This window comes from Olea europaea, unplaced genomic scaffold (genome assembly GCF_002742605.1).
Source record: "Olea europaea var. sylvestris unplaced genomic scaffold, O_europaea_v1 scaffold2203, whole genome shotgun sequence".
NCBI classification, from domain to species: Eukaryota; Viridiplantae; Streptophyta; class Magnoliopsida; order Lamiales; family Oleaceae; genus Olea; species Olea europaea.
In genome coordinates this window covers 68377-79987 of record NW_019240049.1, presented here as the reverse complement: position 1 = coordinate 79987, position 11611 = coordinate 68377, and the positions used below count along the sequence as shown (strand labels likewise).

Genomic DNA, 11611 nt, shown 5'->3' with positions numbered 1-11611 from the left:
ATTTTTGTGTTAGGTCTAGCAATTTTTCTCAAAAAATTGTTTGAAGGTTAACACAACGTTTAGCTTTTTAAGCAAAATATGCATTATATATTTTCTTATTGATATACACGATAAGTTGTGTGCAGATATCTTACACGGATTTATCTTGCAATCTTCATCAAAAGAGTGAGAAGGATTAGGAAAATAGAGCGTGCTATTTATTTATTTATTTTTTTGTAAACTTCTTTTAATCAAGAAAAAATTTAAAGAAAATATAAATTTCTTTTGTGATTTTAAATAATTTGAGAGATCAGTCTTGAACCTTTAGTGGAGTGAGCTCAGGTTAATAATTGGACTCGACAGTTTAAATTATATGTCCCTTTGATAGCTCCAGAAATAGTTCAAGACTTAATTATATAAATAATTTAATTTTCGGGATTGCAAGTTCGACCACAAGTAGTTTTGACTAAGTCATTAAATAGTAGTAATGTGACCAGAACTTGAATTTCAAGATTTCAAGATACCTATAAGCCCTAGCTCAACTAGAACAAGAAATAAGACCACTCTAACCCTATATATAGACACAGATAGATATACTTGACAAGTATTCCATACTTCTTTTTGATAGTAAGAAATACATAATGTACGAGACTAGTTCTTTTGTGAATATGTAATTCTAAGTGTGTTTCTGTTAGGTACTTGACCCATATTGGAATAGGGATCATTTATTGAAGTATCGACTAACCAACACTCTCGATTTAGTTGGATCTTGTGATGCTGATACCAGTCCTTATCCATTTGTGTTTAGCATCCTAATGTGTACTTAAGTCTGCACACACCCTAATTTTGAATATGATGGATTGGTATTTGAGCAAGCCACTAGAAGTCGGCTAAGAGATTCAGAAAGTGTCTTTTACGATGGTAAGTATCAATTGCGTTAAGATGTCAGTGAACCAACACTATATATTCAGTTGGCTCTTGCAACTCTGATTATCTTTATTTAACATATATCAACTCTGATTAATTCAGCCAATATGTACAAATCGAATATGTTATGGACAATTATATTAGGGGAAAGAGTGGATCCCATGTGAATTAAAATATTGTAAAAAATAACCTTCTGTACGTTAATATTTTGTAACTGTAGCTTGCTCCATTATATTATCGAGTAATATACATATAATGTATTACATAATGAGTCATCATGAAATGGACTTATTTTATTGATGATGTCCATGGGTTCACCTCGCTAATAATGTTTTAATTAGCTCATTGTACTGAATAATCTTTTATTGTTGTGGACTGTTCGCCGACATATTACACCGCAAGTGCACGCGTCGCATTCAAAAAATAAAGTGGACATTTTGAGTCCGAGTTGTCGATCCCTCGAGAAATATATACTTTCGCTTACATAACTCTAATTAATTTAATCCTAACAATAAAAATAAACGCACAATAAAATTTTGGTTTTGAAAAATAACTAAAAATCTACAAAATAAGAAAATATAGAAGTCTTGGAAATTTTGAAAGCAAACGTGGTAGGGATTCATGATTTCGCTTAACCGTCACCTGATTAATTTTTCCACGAGCCAGTTAACAAATTACTTATTTCCTACGTTAGACCCAATCTTTCAATTTTAGTTAATTACATCTCTCGAGTGAAATTAACCCTAAATGATTGGTTTAACTTACTATATTTCTATGTCGATTAAAACCAAACAACCATATTAAATATTTGTAAAAATAGCTCAATGGATCACCTAAGATTAGGAGTATATCTCTATCTTCTACACAAACCTAAGATTTCTACTGTTTGGTCTAAAATGCACAATATTTTCTTGAACGATGTACAATTCACTAAACACAATCATTTATTGGCCACATAAATGGTTGAAAATAATAAAGAAAATCCAAAATTTAAAATAAAACCCTTTTTTGATTGGATTTGCTTGAATCTTGAGTTCCTCAATTAATCTCCACCTTCCTTTGATTTACTCTCTTTGTAGTGCTCTTGATTTTATCTCCCAAGATATCAAGAAAAGAAGAGAAAAAGAAGAGAAGAGAAAGAAGAAAGAAAAAGAAAACCAAATGAAGAAGAAGAGAAACCGGCTGGAAGTGGTAGAAGCTCAAGGAAAAAGTGCCCAGCTGCCGGTTTTAATTATAAAACCTGAAAAATTGCAGACATGGTCCCTGAAGTTTTGGAAAATAAACAAATTGGTCCCGAATCCCTTTTTAATATTAAAAACGGCGCCTAGGCTCCAGAACAGTGGCGCCTAGGTGGCCAGTTTCTGTTTTCAAGGTAAAAAAAAAGGATATTTGTCATTTTTGCAGCTAAGTCCTTGAGATAATTTTATGACAAGTCCCTCAACTTTTATTTTGTACAATTTGGTCCTCAAATTTTGACTTTTCTTCAATTTTTCCCTCCAAAAATTGCAACCCCAGGTCCTTGAACTTTCGGTCCTTTTGCATTTTGTTCCCCAACTTCACAAAATTTGCACACTTTAACTCCTTTTCTCCTCCTTTTGTTTTGTTCTCTTTCCTTAGGTGATTTTTGACCTACAAAAACAAATATTACATAATTGTAAGTACAATTCAATTCATTTAATCAATTAATAACATATTTAGATATTAAATAAGTGTGTAAAAACACACTTATCATGGACTTTAACGCAATAAGCTTAGTGCTTACTTAATATGTTACTAATATATCACATTCTTAGTGTAGCCTCATGAGATATTCTACCACCATTAAAACACCCTAACGTCTATTGAGAGGAGAGACAATGGTGAATTCATCATCCTCATCGTCTAACCTATGGTATTGTTCATCTATTAAGAATCTTTGCGCATTTATAATCGATGTTGAAGCGCTAACATAACAGGGGTACGAGACATATATATCTTTAAGAACCAAAAACGGGATATTCGCATCATCAGAAGGAGAGCGAAGGAATAAGCACTTTGAAAGCAACTTTCTTTAACGAAGTCATCTATGTGACCAATGCACTCTTCAAAGAAAGCAAATTAATGATCTGACATGATGGTATTGGTTAATTCAAACAATATCAGATGTACAATATATAAATGAATTATATACATGCTACAATTAGAAATAAATTTATGATCTTGAATCATTATCTGTGCGTAATATGTGTTTCTTATTGTTGAATCACTAATTTTAATTTCAACATCACATGCATACTAAATCCATGACCTGACAATGAACCATGCAAACTCGTATGTTTTTGTTTGCTCTGATATCATGTAAATTATTGATTCAATTCTTTTGCTTGTTCCACTATCATGTTGAACCATCTTTCCTATACTTCTAAGGATAGAACCCATTTATTTATTTAAATTGTCTTCCATCGCTTAGATTGTAGATGTAGTAGAAGCAGCAATACTACTATTATGAAGAGAAATTCATGAATTGGGATATTGATGCATGTCAAATTGAGGAGACGAGCCATATCAAAGATCTTTATTAAATCTATTCATCAATTTCATACAGACTTTTTCAAAAACAACGCCGTGGTACTGTCCAGTTGATTATTTTCGTAAACTTTTCATGACCCGGCATTGACATGTAATTTTTCCAATCATCAATCACCATTTTAAGATCATGAATTTTGTTATCTAAACCAATGCAACAATTTGCATGCATTGTGCAGACAAGATTAAGATCTTTGCTGGGTTCACAAAACCCACCAAAATAAGCAGTATCAAGAAATCTAATTTCCAATCCAATTTTGTTAATGAAAGGATCGAATTTTATCATGTTAAGCACATCTTGATCATGTTTTCCTGGGAATTTGTCTTTCGATTTGTACCAGAATTTGTAGAACTGGATTGTCCGATTGTTGGATCTAACGTAATTGAAACCTCCATTTGGTGAGTTGTGCAAGTCGGTTGAGTTGAACCAGTAGTGATCGCATGCGATTTGGAAATCAACATTCGAATAAAAGCGATGGAACGGATTCCTCAACCACATTACATCGGCATCCTAGAAATTAAATCAAAAGAAAGTTCATCAATCGATCATGTAATCATAAATCTTCAAACACGTTTGTATAACTTCATTCGATTTGATAAGCCATTTTTTAGTGAGAAATCACTATATTTGTGAAAGTTTGGTGCCGACCCTACATTGTTTATTTTGTAAAGTCGAGATGAATAATGAAATTTAGCTCATTGATGGATAGTGAAAATTGAACTTTTAACATAATTGTTACATAGATATACTGAAGCAAATAATGAAAGAAAAAAAGAATGAATTTGGTGTTCTTAGGCTATGCATATTGAAGAATTAATAAATGCTTCTCTTCTTTTTGAACAGATTAAGCTTTCAAATGATGATTAGATGAAATGTGCGATTGAATAGTTGATAAAAATTATGGGTTCCCATAAAATGTGATTAAAATCTAAAATGAGTTTTAAAATATTAGGACCAAATATATATGTATCATGTACACGTAGTAATTATAAGTGAAAGAGAGTACCGTGAAAACGAAGTTGTATCCAATCTCAAGAACGGAGATAAGAAAATCGATCCTTGTCCACATCATCTTCAAATAATCTTTGGTCATGAAAATGGCCTCATCAGCAAAGTCGATGCCCTCGGTTTTGAGAGCATAACAGTTTGTATGTACTGCTAAGCAACGAAAATAAGCCTTTGCATCGAAGGCTATAACAATTACATGTTTCAAAAGATTTTTTGTTCCATTTCCAATTGTAAAGCTCTCAAGAAAAAAATCGAATATAGAATTTGGTTCTGTCCATGCTGCATTTAGGGTTGTTATAATCACGGTTTTGTCCTCCATTGCTGCTTGATCTAGCACTTTTTCTAATGTCTTGTCATCATTGCCCTGCTTAAATTTTGGGGGAAAATGTAGAAGATAGAGGGGAAAAAAAATAAAAAAATAAAAATTTTAGGAATTAGTGGAAAGATTTTAATAAAATTTTGCCTCTATCCTGAGAATTGTATTTTCTAAAAGGTTATTACTTAGGTATTACCCTTCCAATAGCTTTTCTGATTAATATTTTTGTTATAGTATTTAGGCGTCAAACTCATTTCCTAGAAGGGGTATTTTGAAGACTTGAAGTAATGAAACCTTTGTTATTTGTAACAGCATCTTAAATACGCTGTTTATTAACCTCATATTCTACGTTTTAGAGAGAAACTTCTTTAGAGGTGTTCAATACATTCTTTATATTCAATAATTAAAATGGAAAGTGGATTTTAACTCTCCAAAATTTATAGAGAATCAAATCCATCCTCCATCCAGAGCTTAATTTATTATTGCACAATTTTCTATTATTTATTTGATTACAACAAAATAAAAGAGAGGAAAATGATGGACAATGATTGCTTATGAAAAGCAAAATAATAAATGAATATCTAGAGTCTTATTAGAAATGTATAAAGAGTATCGTTATTTATATCTACAGTTTATATATATATGCATTCCACTCTATATACACCCTTATTAAAATATTAAAAATTACTATTTTCATCCACGTCAAATTCCAATATTGTTCTTATTAAATTCATTCGTTTAAATCATATAGATCCATACAAATTTTATATATTCATTCTGCTATAAATACATTCCTGATACAATTTTGAACATCACTATATTCATCCAATCACTATCAATATTTAATCTAATTCTTATTTTTTATTTTCAATATTGTCATGTCGATACTTTAATATTTCATTATAAAGGTTGATAAATCTCTTTTATTAAATTTACAGGATTCTCTCAAAAGTATACTGCACAACCAAATAAATCCCTCCTCGAATCATATATTAATTAATTTTTTTTGCTTATAAGCTCATAACTTTGGCTATTTGTGTTTCGATTAATAATTTTAAGTTTGTTTCCTTTAATAATATAAGAATATTTGTACATGTATTGAAACATATTTTGAAATTTCTCATATATTTCATCCGTCAAATCAATCCTTAAAGAAGCATAAAAAAATAAGATTCCAATTTTCTATTATGAACGAACTATAACTCAAATAATGTATTGATTTTTTTTTAAATTTCCATTGAAGAGGATATTTTATGATTAGGGTTTTATGATTTTAATTAAAGATCATATTTTACATATGATTATTAGAAATTTAGTTAAACACAAACTCTAAAAGAATATAAAAAAGTTTAAAAGAATTTATGAAAATAAACATTAGTGGATGAATTTAGAAAAATATATTTTATTTAACTTTATATATGTCTATTGAGGTAAATTTACATAAGATAAAAATAGTAATATAATTATCTTTTTAAAAGTGGATGTATATATAAAAACTGTGGATGTAAATAACGGTATCCTTGTGTAAAATGTTTGACTCTATTTTTAAAAATTTCTTAAGATGATATTTATATGATAGAAGATACTCCTTAAAATACATTGCATATTAACTAACTAAAGTTCATTTTTCAAATTCCTTAAAATCTTAACAGTTGTTATGCCCAATATCTTGATCTTATGAGACTAGAAAATTTCCTGAGCCTTCTATGCTTGTGGTTAGAAGGATTTGAATGAGAAAATATGGCCTAAGACAGAGAAGTTTTCCGGGAACCAGCTTCAAATTAAGAGAAATGTTCTTGGAGAAATATTTGAGGAAATGGAGAGACAAGCCTCAAATTTAATATCTCTATGCATTAAATTTTCATTCTTATTCCAATGAATTAGATCCGTCAAAGTGAAGAATAAGTTTCCATGACTACGAGGTACTAGACATGAATATGGATGTTAAGTTGTGTATTATGTGTTACAAGTAAAATGTTGGTGTATTGACAACTCTCGTGGATCGTTCAGTCGCTAATAATTTTGTCACGATACACTCAATCACTGGTAATCTATCAGATTTTTAAGCATCTATATGAATTAGCTTATCGACTATCTGAACAATACTACTTAAATGACTTGAAAAGCCAAGCAAATATCATGTAAAAATTAATCAAAGCAGATTATACCTACAGCTCTTATATGTTCATGCAATCAACATGATCCGAGGACTAGTAGTTAATTACTATCAAAATCACTGCAAGAAAACAGTTACGGATTATCATCAAAAATGATTTAGCAATATTATTAAATTTGAGTGTCCTCATCAAATGATTTCTTGATATTTAATGTGCGAAAGCTCCTGATTCATGCTTGAGAGTTCTTTACACAGCAAGGAAAATACGCATGTTTCACTATGAACGACTTACGGGAGAAATTTGCTTTCCCGGTGTAGTATCATTAGATGGAGAAATTTTATTTCCTTGCAAGGCGCCACGAGATGGAGAAGATTGGTTTTCTTTCATAGGATTTCTAGGTGAGAATGATTGACTATAAGATCTTTGATAAAATGGAGAAGGATAGGCATATTGATAAAGAACTAAGCCGGAAAGACCAAGCATTATGAAAAATGTTAAGAGTAATTTGAAAAATTTCTCGACAGGAGCGGTTGTGTTGTTTTTGTTGTTGGTGGTGGTTGCTGCTGGTATTGTGGTGGTCACTACTCTCGAGTACAATTTCATCGTCTTTGCAATTGGTGCCTCCATCAACCGAATCCATTTTTTCATCCAACGGACTCACATTTTGGACGGTGGAGTCGTAGTTATGACCTTATATTAAGAGCAAAGTCAACTTAATTAGCTCTTCAAGTACACATGCCTAACTTCGTTTAATGTATCAGCCGTGCTATATAAACTGGGGCCACATAGGCCCTATTTTTCCAGGGGGATACATGTGGTCCTGTTTGAGAAGAATTATTATACTTCTACTTGTACAACAATTTATTGCCTATACAGCTTGGAAGTCAAATGTTTGAGCCTTGGGTAGCACTAGAGATGACAATCAGGCTCGTCGGCTCGAGTCGCCCGTGGTTCAGCTCGAAAAAAGCTCGAGCCCGCCTGACTCGTGGCTCCGGATAACCGAGCCGAAACTCGGGCCGAGCCCCATTTTTAGGTGCCGAACAAAGTTCGAGCCTGTCCATGTGGCTCGCCGGTTCGAGAGAATGGAGCATATATTTAAAAAATAATAAAAAATAAAAGGCAGCAGGTTGTTGCCTTGTTTGGTAGCAACCTGCTGCCTTTTTAATTAAAAAATAAAAAAAATTCAAAACCAAACAAAACCGAGCTGGCCCGAGCCAAAAGTTCGGGTCGAGCCTAATTTTTTTTGTTGAGCTTTTGCTCGGGCCCAAAAAAAAGCTCCGATATTTTACCCAAGCCGAGCCCGAGCCTGAAATTTCGGCTCGCGAATCTGCTCGACTCGTTGACATCCCTTGATAGCACATTCAAGATGACTAAGGATGGATGAGAAAAAATATATTGGACCCTTATATATATATATATATATATATTAAAGTACCCTTAATTTTTGGAAAAATGGAAAAACGAAAGTCCAGGAGTTATATATTTATTTCCAAATTTTAATGTAACTGATACTGAATAAAGATAACCATAAAAAAGACTCAATCCCACAATTTTTTTCCCTTAAACGAGGGCTTAAAAATGGACTGGATGATTTAATTTACAATTAAGAGCAATCACGTGCCACAGAAGCAACATTCATAGATTGATCCTCAGTGCGAATTCTCCATACCTGGTATTTGTTGGAACTTTTCTTTCAGTGTGATACGTATCACAATTTTTTTTTTTTTTTTTTTATAGAATAATGCTATTTAGTACCATTTGTGTTATAACGCCAAATGTATAATAAAATAAACCGCTTAGTTTTATCTTTCATCGAGTCTATCATTTAACGTCACGTAAATTGCTGTTGTAATACAGGTGGTGCTAAATTACATTATTCTTATGGAGGAAAAATCTACGTAACAAAAGTGAGGCGTTCTACAAGATAATTTTTTTCGAGAACTGAGGTTCGTCCCCTTTTTTCCTTTAGATTTCCTCAATTTCAGCCTTTTGATCTGGTTAATATTATACTGATTGGATTATGTTGATTGAATTTATATTTCATGCTCTGATTTATTGCATTTGTAATTGCTTTCACTCTTCTTTTTTAGTCTTTACTTTTTTTATTAGGTATATTGAATTGAACTAAGAAGGCCATCCTCAACAAACAACAAGATCTCATTATGCAGGGTGTCACCCATGAAAAATAAAAATATACATGAAGAAAAAGACGGGAAATTAATTTAAGAGAAATATTTCGAGAAAAAAACCTATCTATCTTCTTCTTAGAATAAATGCAATAATGTATTATTTGAAGTGAAAATCTGTCTACACAATTAATTTCAGATTTATTGGAATACACACTGTCCAAATAAATAAATAAAATATATATTTTTCTTAATTCATACATCTAGTACAATCGTTTATTTCTACATCGAGCTTTTCATTCATGGTGAATGGACAGCCTTTGGTTATGGTACATTTTTCTTGAGGCCTTTGCAAGTGGCTGCAATGAGTGATACACTGATGGGGAAGGGTTGTCGTTGCACTAAAACTGTGTAAGTGCACAATGTCACAAATAAGTATCAAAATAGTGAGAAAAGTATCATCTCTTAGGATTGAGAATTTAGCTTTGATTAATTAAACTTAACTTTAGTCCTACACACAAATTTCGAAGGTTTAGATAAGTAAATGTTATCACTTCTACAAAAATAAGGAAAAATTTGTTGAGTTGTTTAGATATGGGTGTCAATTTGGCTCGTCGACCCGGAAAAAGCCCCAGTGGCCGGCTTGAGGCTCGGTAGAACCGAGCGCCATTTGGGGAACGTTGGCTTGAGCTCGAGCCGACCCGCGTGACTTTCCAGCCCATGATGAGCCAAGCTTTAAAAAAAAAATAATAATTAAGAGGTAGTTCGGGCAACAAGGTTGCCTATTTATAATATATAAAAAAAAATCATAAGTCGGCTCGACTTGGCTCAATAAAGTCTGAGCCAAAAACTTGGGGCAAGTATAAATTTTCTTGGTTGAGCAAAAGTTTGGCTCGACTAGGGCAAAAAAAAAAAAAAATAGAACCATTTTTACTCAAGTCAAGCCCCATCCTTGAGTTTCGGCTCAATTTGACTCGTTGACATCCCTAGGTTTAGAGAAAAAATAGACATTAGGTTTCTGACTCTACCAAGTAATACTAATACATTTCAATTCTTCAGTTCCCATTATGAATTATATTCATGCTCGTGTTGACAATCAATTATCCCTATTCGTTTAACAATGGCTCTTGAGTATAATTAAGCCCATGTTTAATGGGGATTAAAATCAGATTTTTAATAGATTTTAATATAGATTGATGAAATATATGGTTAAAAAGTTGTGGGATCCATAAAATATGTGATTGAAATTAATTATTAATTTTGATTTAGATTAAAATCTAGATTTTAATTGATACCATACTAGCATAAATTATCTCTATCAAGGATTCAAATATAAAACAATGCACTCGACTTCAGCATCATTCAAATATTTTGTTCAATTCAAATAGTGATCAAATGAATAGTATCATAAACTAACAAATCAAACGACAAAATTAGTGGACAAAACTTGAGAATCACATAATTTTAACTTGTTTACATACATACATTTTCACTCTTTAGTCTTTATCATGAAGGCGATTTCTCTCTTGCATCACAGCGTGCTTTGATACTATCACATTTTTTAATACTATTTCATTGTACTCAAATTTAAAACTCCTGTCTCCAATCTCTCTTATATTTCATTTCTAATTACCTTTAGTCTATCCATAATTTTTTTTCCCAAATGAATAAATGTTATACTATTTTGTGTGAATTAGTATAATTACGGTCAACTAACTTATAAAACTTGTGTTAAAGCATATTTTTGGACAATTATTTTATTACAATAGTGTCTGTGTACAATATTAGATATCAAATCATAATGAAGTGGACACATATTTATTTGAAAAAAAAAATATGATAACTTTTATAGTTAACGTTAAATTTTGAGAAAATGAGAAACATTTCACAAAATTGCAAAAATCATATTATATATATATATATATATATATATATTGAAATCTATTTGATAGGTTCCCTTGATTAAAAGATTCGTATGAGAACTAATTTGTCGATATATGAATTTTCTTTCTTTTAATTACAATAAAGAAAATTAGTTATTTTCTCTTTTAAAAAAAAACAATGGTCGAGGACACCAATAATTGAAATCTCCACAATATTGGATAGACATTACAATAGCGAGAAGAAACATTGAAGCTACGTTGTGACTTCAGTTATGGGATATGACTCCTTCTATCATGTGATCATATGTAATTGTTGTGGTATTGGAAGGACTACTTAATAAAAAGCAATGTGACTCTTAACTCATTTTTATATTGCATAACTACGACCAATTCATATGACATGAGTTCACGTGAGATGACTACTGCTATCTCATAGAATTGAAATAATTTCATGTGGTGATAATTCATGTAAATGCAACTGGTGGTTAAAAATAATTGTTATGGACATTTGACGGAACGTTTAGCAACATACAATTATAGTTCGTATGAGTCATATCATTTTGAATTGCAAAGTTATGACAACGAGTCCTCTAGCAATGTAAATTGAAAGATAAAGATTAATTTTTATTAGTACAAATCAAGTGAATGAGTCATACTCCTTCTATATCACGATAAAAAGGAGAAAATAT

At 31.4% G+C, this 11611-nt stretch overlaps 1 protein-coding gene across 1 annotated transcript; it reads right to left on the bottom strand.

Moving 5' to 3' along the window:
• Window positions 1–3457: 3457 nt before the first annotated feature.
• On the bottom strand, window positions 3458–7568 carry LOC111380753 (uncharacterized protein At4g15970-like). Its single transcript, XM_023004386.1, has 3 exons — window positions 7205–7568; window positions 4479–4844; window positions 3458–3982 (listed from the first exon to the last, which is right to left on the bottom strand). Exons 1-3 carry the CDS (start codon window positions 7559–7561, stop codon window positions 3497–3499), a joined length of 1209 nt encoding a protein of 402 aa, XP_022860154.1. The 5' UTR covers window positions 7562–7568; the 3' UTR covers window positions 3458–3496.
• Window positions 7569–11611: the final 4043 nt, after the last annotated feature.